General features: G+C 36.8%; 1 protein-coding gene across 3 annotated transcripts in view; it reads right to left on the reverse strand.

Annotated features, from left to right (window-relative positions):
- Positions 1-475: 475 nt before the first annotated feature.
- Positions 476-21,590, reverse strand: part of TIPRL (TOR signaling pathway regulator) — a 36,303-nt gene continuing 15,188 nt past the window's right edge. For all 3 annotated transcript variants that reach the window (XM_060296731.1, XM_060296741.1, XM_030875549.2), the window contains 3 exons: positions 6,120-6,215; positions 3,693-3,755; positions 476-2,783 (listed from right to left, as the gene is read on the reverse strand). In XM_060296731.1, coding sequence (XP_060152714.1) covers positions 2,640-2,783; positions 3,693-3,755; positions 6,120-6,215 — 303 coding nt within the window. In that variant the 3' untranslated portion in view covers positions 476-2,639. The remainder of the gene's footprint in view (positions 2,784-3,692; positions 3,756-6,119; positions 6,216-21,590) is intronic.

The raw sequence follows: 21,590 nt of genomic DNA on the forward strand, positions 1-21,590 counted from the left end.
GGAGGGCCAACTGAATCATCTCTTCATTACTGTAACCCCTGTACCTAGCACCATATTGGACAGTACTTAAAACTAAATGGAATGATACATACCACAAGTATTTATATTTTCAAAAACAGAAAGCATTAACCTATCATAGAGAAAACAATGGCTAATTAAAACATCCACAGAAGTACTGGGTTGGCCAAAAATTTCATTTGGGTTTTTCCATAAGATGTTACGGAAAAACCCAAATGAACTTTTTGGCCAACCCACACTAGGGGACAGAGAAAGAGGAAGAACAAGAGCCCAGTAGCTAAACTGGAGGATTATATTCTGGACTATCTGTTAGATTTTCATTTATAATCTGTCTGGAGAATCTGGCTATAATGTTGACCAAGTTCAAAACATAAAGCACAAACAAGAAAGGTATACCAAACCATTTTTTAATTAAGCTTCAAGAAAAACGAAATTAAATGAAATAGCAAAACACAGATGGGTAATTACTTATTGTTTATTCTCCTCTTACAAAAAGACACTTGGAACAAATAAATATAAAATGGTATATGTCTTGTTTAGCAATGGGCAAATATAAGTTTTCTTGGCATTCTCCACAGGAATAAACTAATGAAGCTTTCAAAAGTACACTCATCCTATCCACCTCCCACCTTCTTCTATAAAACAGTCAATTCTACAATTTTTAACAACGGATTCTCAAAATAAGTAATTTAAGACTGACTCAGGGACTAAGACATCTGAATCAAGTTAAAAATATATGTGTAATATGATGCTGCCCAGAAACCTCTAATTCAACTAATAAATATTATTACAGTTTTTCATTTTTTAATAATTTGTATGACTAAAGAGTCTGTTCTGTTCAAATCTGCATGGCAAATAAAATAAACAGAAAGCAGAGTACAATATATACACTCTTCTGTCCTAAGGGAAAACATTAAGTACCGGTATACTTAACATACAGTGAACATGCCATGTATTTTCTCAAAGCCAACAAAATCCTGATCTCCTATCCCTTGAAGGTGATGTAGCAGAGAGCAAACAAATACCCAAATCATTTGTGACCAAATTTAGCTAATAAAATTAGCTAAAAAAACAATATACACAACAACACACCAGAGTCTGAGTAATGATGAATATCCAACTGTATTTGTTTCACTAAAATTTATCTTCAGGCTAATACCTGAAGAGTTTTGCTAATACTTACAATTAAATATTCTTCTTTAATGATTTATGTATCAAGTGGAAATATGTACAATAGCTGTTTCAAACAAGAAAAAAAGGGGGTAATTCTTTTCCCCTGCCCTTTAAATAAAATATTTTTTTAAATCCATTTAAAGTAATTTCTTACTTGGTGCTTTATAACCACTTGCTACCATTTTAAAAGGAGACCATTTTAAAAGGCAGAAAAGAATATAAAATGTTTAAAGGGTCACCATCAAAATAACCAAATGGATTTCAAATTTACTTTTGTAAACTTTCTGTACTACCTAGATCTTGTACTAATTAATTACACTTTATTGGATTCCCTGTAATGTTAAAAACATGAATCTTTTTTTTTTTTGGCCATGCTGCACGGCTTGCTGGATCTTAGGTCCTTGACCAGGGATTGAACCCAGGCCCTTGGCAGTGAAAGCGTGGAGTCCTAACCATTGGACTGCCAGGGAATTCCCAAAAACATGAAGTTAAAAAAGGAAAAACTGGCTTTTAGATTTTAAAATAAGCCCCTTCCTCCTCCACAGCTACCCTTCAAATATTTTAAGCAGAAAATTAATCTGGTTGCTTCAGAGGCTGATGTAATTTTTGCTTAAAACAATCCATATTAACACTTCAAACCTTTTAGGACCAATATCAAATTCAATATCCAAAAGATTTATTCACTCTGAGGGTGCGTGGAAGCTGGAAGTAAAAAACGTCAGTACAAATAGAACCACACATAAGAAAAAGCACCTAAAGATGGAGGAGAGACAGCTCTGACATCCTGTCAGTGGCAAACCATGATTGTGTGTTTCCATGGACATAACACCTTAAGTTCTCCAAAAACCTAGTTTATTTGTTTCTATGTCTGAAACGTTCTTTAAACTTCAAAAGCCAATTAAAATTTAGGAGGGTAATTTTTTTTTTAATTTCTGGGTACAGATCATTTGAGATCAATTTCCTAGGAGGCAAGTCATGACTCTCCAGAAGTGTGAATAAACATCAAAAAACCCAAGGTAAAGAGCCACTACATCAACGTGAACAATTAGGAATCATATGAAAGTCAAAAGGTGTTACGATTCACTGATTTAAAGTAACTTCCTCGTGGTAGAAGATAGTGTTTCATGATAGATACAGGTTATGGCCACTGCTTCTGAGAGATACACACATCACCCCCTACTGGTGAGACCCCACTTTGTGACAATTTAGAAATCTGAATTTAACTCCAGAAGATATAAATTTCTGGAATATGAATTTGAAGACAGAGAGTACAACAGCAGTTGAGTGGAAACTGCCTGCGACACTCTTTTATTTATTTATTTTTCCTTTAAGGCTACAGAAAATCTGCACATAGACAAGGCAATTAATTCTCATAATAAAAATACCCCCTCCAAATAGCCCCAAGGTCTCCAGTCGGATTCCACGGTCAGTATATGTTGTAATAAATTCTATTCCACAGGTGTACATTCTTTTGAGTCTGCAGGGTTAGGATCAATTCTTTCTGGAAATATTAGCTTCTCACAAACTGCCTCCTTTATCGGCAAATACTGTGATATTTCATTAGGTTCCGTGAAGAGGGAAGGTGAAACATGCTAGGAAATACATAAATCATATTAGCATATATTAAATTACTGCACTGATAGTTTTGAAAATGCTTTCGTTCAAGCATTCCTAAAGCATGCCAATTTTAAAATGAGATGCCATATATATATATATATATATATAGAGAGAGAGAGAGAGAGAGAGAGAGAGAGAGAGAGCGCGCATCATCAGGTGTTCCTAATAATATCAGGTATCTCTTGTTACTGACTCAGCTCTGTTACTAGATGGTTTCCTCAAAGATCATAGGAATATATCATTTATAATGCTCCCATAAATGTTCTAAGAATTTAATACATCTTAATCTAATCCCTTTTTCCTGTTATTTTTGTACCTTGAAAGCACTAGCCTTCAGTTAGATGCCAATATGTGGTCTACAAGAGACCCTATGTAACTTTTCTAACCTATGTATATTCTATATATAGACAGAAATAAACATTAAGAGTGAATAAAAAAATCAAGTTAGCAGGAAGGTATCAATTTTTAAACAACCCATTATCAAATGCTATAGACTTGTAGAAACCCTTTACAAGTCCCAGGGGAGCAAAAAAAAGCAGGGGAGATTATGCCCCCAAAAGTAAGTCATGGAAAGAACATCCTATTGCAGCTCCACCACCAACTAGCTATGTGACTTGGAGTCACACCTCTGGGTCTCAGTTTTTCCAAAATAAAATGTGGAAATTGGATTGGACGATGGTTAAGGTACCTAACAACTCTAACTGTAATTGAGGTAAGTTCCAGAAAAAATACACTCCAATAGGATTTCTCCTATAGAGCCCTATTAGGTAAATGAATGGATTTAGGGATGTAGATTTGGTGGATGGGTGGGGCATGGGGGAATACCATACTTAAAATAAAACATTAAAATTTAACTTCTAAAAACTGATATTTAAATACTGTACCATTAAATTAGCAATTTTGCTCTCTCGTGATGTATATTCTCGTAACATGTAGGTCTTGTCAGCCTATGTTTAAAAATCAAAAAAATTGCAATAAATTTATTTATATTGATTAACAAAATCCTATTAAACAGAACTGCCCACATTTTAGAACAGGTTGTGAAAGTACCATTAAGTCTGATAAGAACATCTAATTCTACAGTGAGATAACTAATTCAAGAATTCTGAATTCTGAATTCCAATCTCTGTAAATCACATTAATATCTGATACGCATATGTAAACAGATTTAATAATTATCATGTAAGAAAAACACAAGCAAAGGTTTTACTTTGAAAGAAAATGTGTATGTTTGTAAATGAGATATGCAAGAGATTTTAATATTACTTCAAGTTTGGAACTACATCTTTTCCTTAAGCTATATTACCATCTACCTACATAACTGTGGCTACTTTTATGTTCCTCCCCAAAAAAGTTTAAACAAGTTTTATTCTTTCCCATTTCTAATAAATTCTTATCAAATTGTTTATTTACAGCCACTTTTTTGGTACTTCAGTTTTCCCATTTAAGACTTTTTAAAATGAGGTTTTAGAAAGCAATTTATTTTTTTGGTAAAACATTATTTAATAAAAGAAAAATCACAAGATTATGCTCCCTTAAAGTTTCAATCTTTTATATCAACAAAACAGATTAATGCTCATTGTTAAAAAAAAAATCAAATACTATAAACGTATAGAGTATAAATCATCAGCAATCACAATCTCCACAGATAACACTATCCTTAACATTTAGAAATCTCTACATAAAATCTCATATAGATTCATACTTGCATCTTAAAAGTCAACATTAATATGCGCATCTTTCCAAATCAGTTAAACAACTTTCTGCCATTAATTTTAATGGTTGCATATTTTTCTACTATATGGACTGTAAAAAATTAATAAACAGAAACCTCAATTAAATAGATTTGGGAGACTAGAATGGGGAGCTCTCATACCCAGCAATCATAGCAGAGCCCAACAGAAAAAAGAAAGACTCCTCTTATTTCCTGGCAAGGACTCAACCAATGGAAAGTCATGGATTCTCTGTTTACTGTAGCACTCCCATTTTCCTTTTCCTCTCTATAAAAGCATTCTCCTTCCCTTGCCGTGTGGGGACTTGCACATGGCTCACCATGGTTACAGACCTGAATTGCAATTTTCTGCTGATCCCGAATAATTCCAACTCTGCTGGAGAAATATCTGGCAGTCTATTTGTTGTAGGCCAACAGGATATAAATGGCCATTTAACCAATGCTCATTCAATGGGCATTATAGCGCCTTCCTTCTTTCCTTTTAGCTATTATAAACAATAGCATTGCCATGAATATTTTATATATACAACTCTATACAGCTGCCTGATTAATATTTGTGGGTTACTGTATGTAAGAATCTTTTGAGGATAAATTCTGAAAAAAAAATCAATATCGTTGAGTTAAAGTATAAGCATTTCTAAAAATTTAGATTTCATTTTTTCTGAGGGAGTAAAGTATAGCTTATTTTTAGTACTTTACTATTACTTTTAAAAAGAAAAAGATCCATCACAGTGACCATGTTATTTCAAAAGAAAAAGAAAGTGCAGGATTTAGGAAAATACCAATCCAATCACATCCTACTGGGCTTAAATTCCAGTTCTGCCACCTATTAACTGTATAACTTGGGCAAGTTCCTTAATCTCTCTTTGCCTTAGTTGCCTCAGCTGTAAAACAGAGATAATAATAGCATCTATTTCATAGGGTTGTTAGGAGAGTTAACTATTACTACGATTACCCTGACTGATACTGCTGGTTTCTTCTTTCATTCGTCATTCTATGTGATCACAAATATGACGTTAAAAATTCATTCAAAAAGGATAGGCTGCTATAAAGCTACAAGAAGAATTTTCATGACTCAATTTAAGCCTCCCCCCTAGTTTCTTCACTTATTTTTTTAAAAACTTCATATGTTAACAGTTCCTTGAAATGGAGCACAGAGCTTTCAAATATTAAAACAACTATCAAAATAATTGTATAATACAAATTTCTGGAGGCCATGAGATTGGTATTTCTAATATCAGGACATTACATAAACAACACATACTACAAAAATGTAAGAGTTAAGGGACAGTTTTCTTAAAGAGATTAAGTTTAAGAGGTTTTTAAAAAGCATCAGACTCCCCTTTACCAGGGAGTGTCTTTTGGAAAACATGTTCAACTCGTAGAACTTTTGGAAAAGAAGATTTAATGTTTCGATAACTGTGCAGTCAACAGTGAATATGACACACCCAATCTTAAAGGTTAGACAAATAGCCATATAATATAAAGCACTACTGAATTTCAAACTGTCAGACTGACAACGTAACAACATGAACAAGCTCAACGTCAATTAGTACTTTCATTAAATGAGAATAGATACCTCATGGTAAAGTCTCGTGTCATTCATCCTAATAAGCACCCCATCAATTCTCAAGAAAAACCGCAACAGCAAGAAAAAGCTAGAAGGCATCACTCTCTGGAAAAGAAAAACGTAAAAAGTGTTTTATGAAAATTAAATATTTTATTACTTTGCTGAAAGAAAAAACATTTTTAAGACATCGGAGGAAGGCTGAATTAGCCCTATATAAAACTCTCTGAACTAGAGGTTCTTTGCCCTAGCGCCAACCAAGGCTCAAAACCTTGTTTATACTACGTAACATACTGGTTTCAGTTTCCTACAATAGAAAAATATTTTTTCTAGGTCAAAAGATAATGAGATTAAAAAGATTTAAAACTCACCTAAATAATGTGAAAAAAATAATTGTACTTATAGTAAATGTCAATACCAGTAACATCAAAATGAAAGAACAACCTAGTTCTTTGCTGCTACTCATCTTTTATTAACTTTACATAAAGACAAGAGGGCTTTAATGGTATGCTCTAATTCAGTGCAACCAATTAAGTACTATTTCATACTGCCAAAGTCTGGTTTATGAGATCATTATAACACGTTCTTAACATCTTTGATCTGTGTCACATCCATGTATTTCTATTTTCCAAGTATTACCACTGAAGAAAGTCAGAGTTAGTGGAGAGTGGGTCCTGGTGGCAGGGAGGGAGGGGATGGATGAGGTGTGGGGTCTTCAGGTCTTTCAAAAGAATATCTCTCATGGGAGTGCTGTCAGAAACACGGCTACCCCTGTTTCTCCCCTTCAATCTACAGCCTGCAAAACATCCACAACTCAACAAAAGTATACCTCTGCCCAACTCAACAGGACACTGGAGAATTCCACACATCTGCATATCTAAAGGTGGGTGGACTGGAACACATGGAGGAGGCGGAACCAAGGGAACAGTGAAGTCGGTGCCTGCAATCCCAGCCCTATGACCGAGACGGATGAGCCCACAGCTTCAGAAAACCCAGTAGCAGCAGGAGAACCAGCACACATGACTTTGGTCTCCCAACTGTGGGAGTGCCCGTGGCCACAGGTAACTGGGAAGCAGTGGCAGTGGGGCCTGGGACCCTGTCCCTCCCACAGCCCTGGCCCCCCATCCACAGTAGCAGAACCCTTATGACACTCAACATGGTGGAGGAGCCTGCACAACCCTGCTCCCCTCCAATTATCCTCCTCTTCCCGCAGAGCCTGTGTCTCAGGGGATCCCAGACACAAGGGAAGAGCCTACCATCCTCATGACATAGCAGCTCCGGCAGAAGCAAAGCAGCAACTACCCCAGAGGCACAAGAAGTGACAAAGAAGGCATGGAGCCACACCTCTTACAAAGACAGTGGGGGCTGGAAAGTGCCAATTCTCAAAAATAACCAGAGGTAGCACAGATAAGATAAACCAAAAGCTTGTGTTACAGCACCACCTACCAAAAAACAAAAGAAAGCACTCTCACTTCTAACCTGTCATTTAACTTCAAATGCACAAGCAGAGGAACATTTCATTAAGCACCATGAAGAACCACAGTAATACTATACGACAAAAAGAAAATGACAAATCTCCAGAAACCAAACTTAAAAGTCACAGAATATTTCAATCTAACTGATAGAGAATTCAAAGTAGCTATCATGAAGAAACTGAACGAGATACAAGAAAACTCAGACAGGCAGTTTAATGAGCTCAGAAATAAAATTAATGAGCAGAAGGAATACTTTACCAAGAAGACTGAAACTCTAAAAGACCAAACAGAAGTTCTGGAGCTGAAGAACTCAATAAACAACATGAAGAATGCATTAGAAGACACTGGAAATAGAGCACAGCATATGGAAGAGCGTATTAGTGAGCTCAATGGTAGAAATCTAGAGATGATACAAGTAGAAAAGGAAAGAGAAATAAGATATTTTAAAAATGAGAAAATTCTACAAGAGCTCTGTGATTCTTTTAGGAACTGGATAATGGGTATCTTAAAAGAAGAAGAGACGGAGAAGGGAGCAGAGAGATTATTTAAAGAAAGAACAGCAGAGAACTTCCCAAACCTGGAGAAGTAACTGGACATACAAGTCCATGAAGCTCAGAGAACACCTAACCACCTCAATGCAAAAGACCTTCTCCAAGACATAATATTAAAACTGTTGAAAGTCAATGACAAAGACAGAATTTTAAAGACAGCCATGGAAAAAAGGATAGTAACTACAAAGGATCTCCCATTAGGCTATCAGCAGATCTCTCAGCAGAAACCCTACATGCCAATAGGGAGTGGAATGACATTCTCAAAATATTGAAAGACAAAAATTGTCACCCAAGAATACTCTATCCAGCAAAGTTGTCATTCAGATATAAAGGAGAAATACTTTCCCAGACAAACAAATGATGAGGAAGTTCATCAACACTAGATGAACCTGCCTTATAAGAGATGTTAAAAGGAGCTCTTTTACTAGAAACAAAACAGCAAAAATACACAAAACTTTGAGCAAGGTGATAAATAGACAGAACCAGAGAATTGCAACTGTTTATCAGAATAGGTTGTAAAGAAAGCAGAAAAATAACTATCGCTATCTCAGTTTGTTAACAAACTCACAACATGAAAAAGGATAATTTGAGACAACAAAAACATAAAAAGGGAAGAGGAAAAGGACAGAATTTATACAGGTAAAAGAAGGTGAGATGCTATCGGCAGGAAAAGGACTATTTTCTCTAGGAGAGGTTTAATAAAAACCTCAGGGTAACCACAAAACATAAACATAGAGCAGAGATACAGAACAGAAAGAAGAGGAATTTGAGAAAGGTTTAATAGAGAATCACCAACACAAAATGGCAAACAGAAACACAGGGAAAAACAATAGAAATATAGAGCAACCAGAACACAAAAGATAAAGTGGCAGGACTAAATCCTCATCTATCAATAATCACACTAAATGTAAATGGATTGAATTCACCAACTGAATGACAGAGAGTGGCTAGATGGGTTAAAAAACAAGACCCAACTATATGCTGCCTCCAGGAGACACCACTTAGCTCTAAAGAGATATACAGGCTAAAAGTAAAGGAATGGAAGATAGTCGATGCAAACAGAGCCAAAAGAAAGCAGAGGTATCCATGCTCATATCAGACAAAATAGACTTCAAGCCAAAAAGGTCAACAGGAGACAAAAATGGACAGTATCTAACCATAAAGTGGACAATTCATCAAGAAGATATAACGGTGATTAACATGTATGTACCTAACAGATAAGTACCAAAATATATGAAACAATTAACAGACCTAAAGGGAGAAATTGGCAGCAACACTAATAATAGCAGGGGACTTTAACACCCCTACTATTAGCGGCCTTAAATAAAACATTAGACTAGATGGATTTGATAGAATTGTACAGAACACTCCATCCAAATGCAGCAGAATACACATTCTTCTCAAGTACACATGGAATTTTCTCAAGGATAGAACATACGTTGGGACACAAAACAAGTCTCAATAAATTTAAGAAGACAAATCAAGCATCTTTTCCAACCACAACAGAATGAAACTACAAATCAACTATAAGAATAAAACTGGAAAAATCACAAATATGTATAGACTGAACAACATACTACTGAAATATTACTATTAGATCAATGAAGAAATCAAAGGAGAAATCAAAAATTACCTGAAGACAAATAAAAATGAAAATACAACATACCAAGATCTACAGGATACAGCAAAAGTAGTACTAAGAGGGAAATTTATAGCAATACAGACCTACCTCAAGAAACAAGAAAAATCTCAGCAATCTAACCTTACACCTAAAGGAGCTAGAAAAAGAAAAACAAATAAAGCCCAGAGTTAGTAGAAGGAAGGAAGTAATAGAGACAAGATTGGGCACATTCAGGGTGGTATGGCTGTAGACGGAAGGAAGTAATAAAGAGCAGAGCAGAAATAAATGAAATAAAAACTAAAAAGATAATAGAAAAGATCAATGAAACTAGGAGCTGGTTCTTTGAAAAGACAAACAAAATTGACAAACCATTAGCTAGACTCACTAAGAAAAAGAAAGAGAAGGCCCTGATGAATCAAATCAGGAACGAAAGAGGAGAAATAACAATGGACACCACAAAAATACAAAGGATTATAACAGAATATTATGAACAGCTATACACTAACAAATAGGACACCTAAAAGAAATAGACAAATTTTTAGAATCATACAAACTTCCAAGACTGAATCGTGAAGAAATAGAAAATGTGAATAGACCAGTCACTAGTACAGAGATGGAAACAGTAATCAAAAAGCTCCCAAAAAACAAAATGTCCAGGACGAGACAACTTCACAGCTAAATTCTATCAAATATTCAAAGAAGGGGCTTCCCTGGGGCGCAGTGGTTGAGAGTCCACCTGCCAATGCAAGGGACACGGGTTCGTGCCCTGGTCCAGGAAGATCCCACATGCCACGGAGCGGCTAGGCCCGTGAGCCACGGCTGCTGAGCCTGCGCGTCCGGAGCCTGTGCTCCGCAACAGGAGAGGCCACAACAGTGAGAGGCCTGCGTACTGCAAAAAAAAAAAAAAAAAAAATTCAAAGAAGATTTAATATCTATCCTTCTCAAACTATTCCAAAAAACTGAAAAGAAGGGAACACTTCCTAACTCATTTTTCAAGGTCAACATCATGCTGATACCAAAACCAGACAAAGACACTACAAAGAAAGAAAATTACAGGCCAATAACTCTGATAAACATAAATGAAAAAATCCTCATCAAAATATTAGCAAAATGAAATCAACAATACAGCAAAAGGATCATACACCATGATCAAGTGGGATTTATTCCAGGGATGCAAGGATGGTTCAATATATGCAAATCAATCAATGTGATACACCATATTAACAGAATGAAGGAAAAAACCATATGATCATCTCAATAGATGCAGAAAAAGTATTTGACAAGATTCAACACCCATTTATGGTTAAAAAAAAAAAAACTCTCAAAAAAGTGGATAGCAAAGGGACGTACCTCAACATAAGAAAAGCCATATATGACAAACCCACAGTTAACATCATACTCAATGGTGAAAAATTGAAAGCTATCCCTCTAAGATCAGGAAAAAACAAGGATACCCACTCTCACCATTCTTATTCAACATAGTACTGGAAGTCCTAGCCAGAGCAATTAGGCAAGAAAAATAAATAAAAGGCATCCAAATTGGAAAGACAAAAAGTAAAACTGTCACTATCTGCAGTTGACATGATTTTATATACAGAAAACTCTAAAGACTACATACACACACACACACACAAAAACTATTAGAAATAATAAATGAACACAGCAAAGTTGCTGTGTTCAATATACAAAAATCTGTTGCATTTCTATGTGCTAATAATGAGCTGGCAGAGAAATTAAGAAAACAATCCCATTTACAATCACAACAAAAAGAATAAAATACAACTTGTCAAAATTTCCTTATTACAGGGCTTCCCTGGTGGCTCAGTGGTTGAGAGTCCACCTGCCGATGCAGGGGACACGGGTTCATGCCCCAGTCCGGGAAGATCCCACATGCCGCAGAGCAGCTAGGCCCGTGAGCCATGGCCGCTGAGCCTGTGCGTCCGGAGCCTGTGCTCCACAATGGGAGAGGCCACAACAGTGAGAGGCCCGCGTACCGCAAAAAAAAAAAAAGTCCTTATTACATAAAGCAATCTACAGATTCAATGCAAGCCCTATCAAAAGCCCAAGGACATTTTTCATAGAAATAGAACAAAAAATTCTAAAATTTATATGGATCCACAAAAGACCCTGAATAGCCAAAGTAATCCTGAGAAAAAAGAACAAAGCTGGAGGTATCATGCTCCCTCTTTTCAAACTATATTTCAAAGCTATAATAATCAAAACAGCATGGTATTGGCAGAAAAACAGATATATGAATCAATGGAACAGAACTGAGAGCCCAGAAATAAACTTACACATATATGAATCAATGGAACAGAACTGAGAGCCCAAAAATAAACCTACACATATATGGACAATATATGACTAAGGAGCAAAAAATAAACAATGGAGAAAGGACAGTCTTGCCAATAAATGGTTCTGGGAAAACTGGACAGTCACATACAAAAAAAAAAAAAGAAAAGAAAAGAAACTACAGTACTATCTCACACCATCACAAAAATTAACTCAAAATGGATTAAAGACTTGAATGTAAAACCTGAAACCATTAAATTCCTAGAAGAAAACATACGCAGTATGCTCTTTGACATTGGTCTTAGTAATATCTTTCTAGATATGTCTCCTCAGGCAAGGGAAACAAAAGTAAAAATAAACAAATGGGATTACATCAAACTAAAAAGCTTCTGTACAGCAAAGGAAACCATCAATAAAACAAAGACATCAAATGGAAGAAGATATTTGTAAATAATATATCTGATAAAGGGTATAATATTCAAAATATATAAAGACCTCGTAAAACTCAACAACCAAAAAACCAGACAACCCAGTTAAAAGATGGGCAGAGGAGATGAACAGACATTTTTCCAAGAAGACATACAGATGGCCAATAGGCACATAAAAAGATGTTCAACATCACTAATTATTACAGAAAAGCAAATCAAAACCACAATACAATGAGAAATTACCTCACACCTGTCAGAATAGGTATTATAAAAAAGATAAGAAATAACTGTTGGCAAGGATATGGAGAAAAGGGAAGAGTCGTACACTATTGATGGGAATTTAAATTGGTGCAGTAACTATGCAAGACAGTATGGAGATTCCTCAAAAAATTAAGAATAGAACTACCATATTAACCAGCTATCCCACGTCTGGGTATCATCTAAAGAATATGAAAACACTACTCTGAAAAGATATCTGCACCCTCGTGTTCACTGTAGCATTATTTACAATAGCCAAGATATGGAAACAACTTAAATGCCCATTAACAGATGAATGGATAAAGAAGATGTGGTATATATATAGAATGGAATACTACTCAGCCATAAAAATAGATGAAAGCTTGCCATCTGCAATAACATGATGCACACTGAGGGTATTATGCTACATAAAATAAGTCAGATGGAGAAAGACAAATACAGCATGATTTCACTCATATGTGTAATATAAAAAATAAACAAACAAAAACAAAGTAAGTGAATAAACCAAACAAACAAAAACAAACACATAGATACAGATAACAGAGTAGTGGTTACCAGAGGGGAAGGGGTTGGGGGGAGGGCAAAATGGGTAAAGGGGAATCAACTGTATGGTGACGAATGAAAAATAAATTTTTGGTGATAAGCATGTTGTAAAGTATGCAGAAGTAGAAATACAATGTTGTCCACATAAAGCTTATATAATGTTATAAATCATTGTTACATCAATAAAAAAATTAAATTTTTTTAAAGACTGACATAAATTGGTGTGTGACAAGTACATATTAATTCATTACTGAATTCTGTCTAATCATCAGGGAAATGCAAATCAAAACCACAGTGAGATACCACCTCACACCTGTCAGAATGACTATCATCAAAAAGAACACAAATAACAAATGTTGCCAAGAATGAGGAGAAAAGGGAGCCCTCGTACACTGTTGCTGGGAATGTAAATTGGTGTAGCCACTGTGGAAAACTGTATGGAGGTTTCTCAAAAAACTAAAAATAGAACTACCATATGACCCAGCAATTTCACTCCTGGGTTTATACCCAAAAAAACCCAAAAACACTAATTTGAAAAAATACATGCACTCCAGGGAATTCCCTGGTGGTCCAGTGGTTAAGACTTCGCCTTCCGATGCAGGGGGTGCAGGTTTGATCCCTGGTCGGGGAGCTAAGATCCCACATGCCTCGCGACCAAAAAAACAAAACACAAAACAGAAGCAATATTGTAATAAAGTCAATAAAGACTTTAAATATAGTCCACACCAAAAAAACTTTATAAAAAAAGAAAAAGAAAAAATACATGCGCTCCAATGTTCATAGCAGCATTGTTTACAATTGCTTAGATATGGAAGCAACCGAAGTTTCCATCAACAGATGACTGCATAAAGAAGATATGGTAATATATATACAATGGAGTACTACTCAGCCATAAAAAAGAATGAAATTTTGCCATTTGCAGCAACAAGGATGGACTTGGAGTGCATTATGGTATGCACTCCATACCATTATGGTATGGTGAAATAAATCAGACAGAAAAAGACAACTGCCATATGATATCACTTACATGTGGAATTTAAAAAATACAACAAACTAGTGAATGTAACAAAAAGGAAGCTGACTCACAGATGTAGAGAACAAACCAGTGGTTACCAGTGGGGAGAAGGGATGGTGGGGGGAACACAGGGGTAGAGTATTAAGAGGTACAAACTATTAGGTATAAAGTAAGCTACAAGGATATACTGTACAACATGGGGAATATAGCCAATATTTTATAATAACTATAAATGGAGTATAACCTTTAAAAATTGTGAATCACTATATTGTATACCTGTAACTTATATAATATTGTACATCAACTATACTTCAATAAATTTTTTTTAAATAAAAGAGAATTGTGTCTACTTTTGAACATATTTGAAAGTTTTATAATGAAGGATTAGTAAAAAAAAAAAAGAATACATTTGACCATTTACTAAATAAATACTATTGTCTACTAAGTGTCAAGTTCTTATTATAGTAGGTCTTGGATTTATACAAATGAAATACAATCTCAATTCTCAAGAAGTTTATCAAAGAGGGAAACAGTCAGACAGACAAAATGATGTGGTAGCTGCTATAACAGAGGTACACACAAGGTTCAATAAGCACTCAAAGAAATAAGTAGCTAAGCCTGCTGAAGAAAATCAGAGAAGGCAATCTTTGAGCTGACCATGAAAAGAAAAGCTGGGGTGGGAAGACGAATTCTAGAAAGAGGAAATAGTACGTACCAAAAAAAGAAAAAAGTACTGGGGCATGAAATAGTAAGATACATTCAGGGAACTGCTTGTAATTCCAGATAAGCACAGGGCAATGTTAATGAAGAAAGAAGAAATAACAAGGATAACCCAGTAACCAAAGTAGCTTTACTGCCCGGAGAGTCACCAGCCACAGGCCAACCTCTCCTGCCCTAGGACCTTTCAATACCCTGTTCCCTGACTTGGAGCTGTTCTCCTGGCTAACGCTTACTTGTCCTTCAGATCTCAGAATAAATGTCACTTCTACGAGGAGGCCTTTCCTACTGTTTCATAATCACAGAGATTTCTTGTTATTCTCTCTCATAGTTCTCCATCACAAATGAATGAACATACCTGTAACCGTATTCATTTATGTGTTTACTTGCTTAAGGCCTCTCTCCTCCACTTGGCTGTAGGCTCCACAACAGTGGGAATACCTGCTTTGTTCATCATTGTGTCCCTATTGCCTAAAAAAGTTGCTAGCACACAGCAGGTGCTCATTAACTATTGGCTGAATGAAATAGAGGCTAGAAGCTCTTTGATGGAGAAAAGGCTCTGAGTCAAACTGTATTCTGCAGGTTAACAACAACAGACTTAAAAGCAAGACTTACGGTAATGAAGAGCTAGAGGAAGAACCTGACTTATGATAACTTAGTATCACAACAAATTGAGAAGCACATCATTAGCACTGACAGAGTGCTGTTTGTAATTATTGGAAAGACTTATTTGCAACATTTCTTCAGATTTCAAAATTAATTATTAACAGTCATACTGGACATAACACGTGAAGCAAGTTGAAGTATCGTTTCAGCATGGCACAATGGGGAGACTAAGAATAAGAGACCAAGTTCTAGTCCCAATTCTACAATTCAGCTGTATATTTTAAGGCAGTAGTTCTCTCCAAGGAGACGTTTGGAAATTTGAGGGTGTTTTTCGTTGTCACAAAGATGAGCAGCCAATACTAGCAATTAGCAGTTAAAGACCAGAGACATCAGATGTTCTGTAGTACCCAGGATGATCCTTTACAACAAAGTCCAATTCTGCATCCCACAAAACCGTCAAATATCTCACCTGGCATTTATGTGGGTGAAAAAAAACCTGATTTATAATTATCTGACGTTTGAACCTAATTCCATTTTACATATAAATATAAAATTCACTCAATTTCCAGGAAGGCAATTACCTTGTAAATCAAGGGAAGATTATACTTTGTTTTATTTGACACTTCACTAAGAGTTGTTCACCACTTTGAAAAATTACATCACTGATGACAGTCCCGATTGTGTTATCTGAGTCACTGACTGATACCTGGCATATCTGTCAGCCTACACTTGTAGCTGTCACATTCACAGTGATTTAGTATGCAAATATAAGTATCTGACTACTTATACAGTCATACTATGCATTTACATATTGAAATTCCTATCATTTTACTCTAAATCAATTTTTAAATTTCCCTTTTATCTTATAATTAGAACATTATGTTGATTTATTAGAAAGAAGGTGGCTTATATTATCTATGAATTTCTTTCAGGTTAGTAAAAGGTAGAGGGTGCTTAAAGTATTTGGTTAAAAAAAAAAAATGGAGCAATGGGTCCGATAAGGTTGAGAACAACCAACTTAGAGCAAGTTTCTGAACCACCCAAAGTCTTCTCTTTCACCTACAAAGATAAGGGATGTAAAGAAACAATCTCTTGGGCCCTGTGTCTGTAAAATATGACAATTCTATGGGACTACGCATCCAATAAAAGCTACCTCTGTACAAGCATTGTAGAATTCTCTGTACACAGAGATGAAAGATATGTCACTGCCCAGTATACTTGGACTCTAAATAAAACATGGGAGAAGGCAGACAATGTTCACTCTTGACTCTACTCAGCATGGAATTAACCACTAGCTGTTAAAGCCATTACAGAACATCACAGTGCTGCCAGTATTTGGTAGATAGGAAATTAATTTTCTTTGAAAGTTAAAAACTAACATTAGCACAAAAAGAGCTTCTCTTTAAGTCTCTGTTAGAGCACAGCCCTACAAGCTGTAAGCCCTAACAAGAAAGTAGGTTAAGACACAAAATCCTAACCTAAAAACAAACATTGCTGAGAGAAGCTAATTTAGAAATACAAAAGAAAATTAATTTCTGAAACAAATATCTCCTAATTAGATATAGGTAATGCCACTCACACAAAGTTATCAAAACTCATAATAAACTCAATGAAGCAAATCCAAAATATCCCAGGCCTCATGGTGCACAGAGCTCTAAATCCACTCTTTCTCACTAGGGAACTGTACCACAAAGAAATTATGATTATTTTTTAATAAAAGTTGTCTGGGTTGAAATTTGAAGGTGGAAAACACACTTTAAAACCTGAAACAGTTAAATAAATTAAGAGAATCTAAAAGGCTCAATCCAACAATATCAAGAATCTAAAGTACGTTATTTTGTTTATTTAAGCATCTTCCACATTTCAACAGCATTTTTCAGAGTGTTTTATAGTTATTATGGAAACTGGAAAAACAAACATTCGTAATCAACTACTTTGCAGTTCTAATAACTTTTTAGCCGTCCTCCGGCCAAGGTTAAAACACCAAATAAAAGCAATGTATCTATTCTTTGTCCTATAGTGTTAAAAAAACAACTAAATCTCTAATGTGCCTAGGAATTCTGATAAAACTCCAGGTTTAGGAATCACTGGCATAGAGGCTGACTTAACTGCATCCTGTTCTCCCTTCCTCCTATCACTATGGAAGAAGCATCTCTCTCTCTTAAGGTTAGTCCTTCTACTGATGATCTAGATCCTAAAAGATTATGAACAAAGGCAGAGAGACAAACGTATCCATTGTATGACTGATGTAGGGCAAGTTACTTAATATTTCTGAAAATAAGAATAAGTATTCACTGCATAGAATTTTCAGGAGGATTAAATCAGATAATATAGATAATTATCTAGCATGGTATCTGTGAGATAATAGAGAATCATACACTGGTCTCTACCCCTGGTTTCTGAAATAGGACTTCTGAAACCCTTATAAATCCCTAACCGATAAGAGCACTAGAAGCAAGCAGCTTTTGTTCCAATGAGGTGACTCTGGGTGGGCTCCTGGATGGGAGCTGGTACCCAGAAAGGCCAAGCCATGATTATAAGCTCGGAATTTCCAGGCCCACCTCCACTCTCCAGAGAAGGGAGAGGGGCTAGAAATGGAATTACTAATTGATCATGCCTATGTGAAGAAGCCTCCATAAAATCCCAGTGGCGTGCGATTCAAAGAGCTTCCAGGCTGGTGAACACACCCACATACTGGAAGGACAATGCACCTCTACTCCACAGGGACAGATGCTCCTAGGCTTAGGACCTTCCCAGACTTCACCCTATGTATCTCTTCATCCGTATTCTTTAACACAGCCGTCCCCAACCTTTTGGCACCAGGGACCAGTTTCGTCGAAGACAATTTTTCCACGGACCGGTGCGGGGGGCGGGGGGATGGTTTGGGGATGATTCAAGCGCATTACATTTATAATGCACTTTATTTCTATTATCATTACATTGTAATATATGATGAAATAATTATACAACTCACCATAATGCAGAATCAGTGGGAGCCCTGAGCTTGTTCTCACTTGCCACTCACTGATAGGGTTTTGATATGAGCCTGCAAACAATTGATTTATTATGGTCTCTGGGCAGTCAGACCTCTCTGCTAATGATAATCTGTATTTGCAGTCACTCCCCAGCGCTAGCATCACCATCTCAACTCCACCTCAGATCATCAGGCATTAGATTCTCATAAGGAGCGTGCAACCTAGATCCCTTGCGTGCGCAGTTCACAGTAGGGTTCGCGCTCCTATGAGAATCTAATGCCATCGCTGATCTGACAGGAGGCGGAGCTCAGGTGGTAATGTGAGCAATGGGGAGTGGCTGTAAATACAGATGAAGCTTCTCTCACTCACCCGCCCCTCACCTCCTGCCGTGCAGCCCGGATGGGGACCCCTGCTTTAATATTTTCTTTAATAAACCGGTAAACATAAGTGTTTCCCTGAGTTCTATGATCTGTTCTAGCAAATAATCAAATCCAAAAGGAGAATGTCATGGGAATCTCCAATTTGTAGCCAAGTCCAACAGAGATTGTGGGTAACCTGGGACCTACTACCTGCTATTGGCATCTGGAGGGAGGGCAGTCTCATGGGACTGAGTGGGACCTGACGTTATTTCCACGTAGATAATGTCAGAACTGGATTAAATTGTAGGACATCCAACTGGTGTCACAGAATTGCTTGGTGCTGGGAAAAAACTCACACATCTGGTGTCAGAAGTGTTGTGAGTGGGATAGTAGTGTGAGAGTAAAGGAGAAACACAGGAGAAGACTGGAGTTTTTCCAATCAGTCTCACATACAGCAAAGGCTCAAAGCCTTCCTCTTCCTCCCATACTCATCCTCAGAAACCTCACTCCAGCCATTTTCACCCCTTTCTCTACAAGTCTACAAGTGAGTCCTTCCTGTACCTAAACATGCTAAAGTCTTCCCCATATTTAAAAACACAAACACACACGTTCCTCTGTCAACCTCATGTTCTCTCTTAGCTATATCTATTTCCCCTCCTATATCAGTAAGCTTTAGGAAAGTTTGGTCTTTATCTACACTTTGTCTCCACCTCCGCATCTTTTATTTACCCCCTAAGTATGTAACTTACCTTGATCTTGCCACAGTGAAGAACAATATCCTAATTGCCAAAACCAATAAACAAATGTTTTAGTCTAGCAGACCCCATCCCATTCTAAGCTTATTAAGATCTCTTTTCAGCATACTGACCTCCACACCAACCTTGAGAAGTTCCACTCCCTTCGATTCCCAGGCACCACATTCCTGGTTTCTCACCTACATCCATATTTACCAGCCTAATCTTTGCTTCTATAGCAAAGAACTTCATTTGTCCATACCCTATTGCCTCTAAGCCAGAAATTATGGCATTTATTTTATTTACAGCAATATCTGTTACATTCTGAGAAAGAAACCAACCCAGAAAGGAAATTCACTATTCTAATGAAATCCTTCCAGGCATTCTTAAAATGGAACCCTATCACATACTTTTTAAGAGTTACACTAGGTAAGAAGAAAGCATTTTAAGACGATGTTATGCTTCAGCTTGAGACTTACTATTTATTCTGATACACAAATAATACATTTATGCCCATACCCTCTCCAACTCCTTCAGCTGCAAAAAACAAGTGCTCCCTACATACCTACTCACTTGTATACACTGTAGACTATCTACCCACTCGGATACAAATGCACATCCAGATATGCAAACTCATAATGAACATTCAACATAGTCAATTCCGTAGGTAGGCAGACAAGTGGAAAGGTACATGACTGGATGAGCTGGAGAATGAACAAATCTAAATGACAAGAGATAAACTGGGGGAAAACTATAGGTGAACAAGGAACAATCATCTAATGCTAGAATAATGATATATGTTAGATGGTACAAAGAAAACTTTGTCACTAATTAGTGTCACAACCTTAGATAAACTAACATTTTGGGCCTCATCTACAGAGGCTAGACTAAATGATTCTCTAAAAATTCATTACAATTCCAAAATCCTATGATTCTACAGAAAAACTCAGCTTAAAACACACTTATTGCTGCTTTTGACTTATTGTTTTCATTCTTTATTATTATTTAAATCACAGTATCCATAATCGTGCTCCAAGAACAATGTTTGATGCTGGGGTCCTTGTCTTTGGCGGTCGTTATGATAAGTGCTATAATAGAGGGGTTAAAAAAAAAAGTAAAAAGGGCTTCCCTGGTGGTGCAGTGGTCGAGAGTCCGCCTGCCGATGAGGGGACACAGGTTCGTGCCCCGATCTGGGAAGATCCCACATGCCGCGGAGCAGCTGGGCCCGTGAGCCATGGCCGCTGAGCCTGCGCATCCGGAGCCTGTGCTCCTCAACGAGAGAGGCCATAACAGTGAGAGGCCCGCATACCGCAAAAAAAAAAAAAAAAAAAAAAAGTACCATATAGGAGTATGGTAAAGGGATATTTGACTCTGCCTAGGGGAGCTGTGGAAGGCCTTATAGAGGAGGTGATATTTTAGCTGGATCTTAAGGATAAGGCATTTAATAAAAAGTTTCAGTTGAAGTTTCTCTGGAAAGTGTTAGAAACCCAATTATAACCTAATAGTAAACAAATAGGGGGTCTATTTATTATTCTTTTTTAGCATCTTCCACCAATAACACTGTTAATGGAAGTAGTCTGTCCTCCACTGGTAGAAAAGAATACAAAAAAAAAAAAAGAAGGAATTAACACTTGTCATTTCTGTTTTCCACTTCCATGCTGGAGACTAAAGTGTATTTTAACAGGGCACTGAAAAGCTGACACATGGGTGACTTTTTAAAATGACATCCAGGGGCTTCCCTGGTGGCTAGGAATGCATCTGCCAATGCAGGGGACACGGGTTCGAGCCCTGGCCCAACAAGATCCCACCTGCCACAGAGCAACTAAGCCCGTGCACCACAACTACTGAAGCCCGCACGCCTAGAGCCCGTTCTCCGCAACAAGAGAAGCCACCGCAATGAGAAGCCCAC

Source organism: Globicephala melas, chromosome 1 (genome assembly GCF_963455315.2).
Source record: "Globicephala melas chromosome 1, mGloMel1.2, whole genome shotgun sequence".
NCBI classification, from domain to species: Eukaryota; Metazoa; Chordata; class Mammalia; order Artiodactyla; family Delphinidae; genus Globicephala; species Globicephala melas.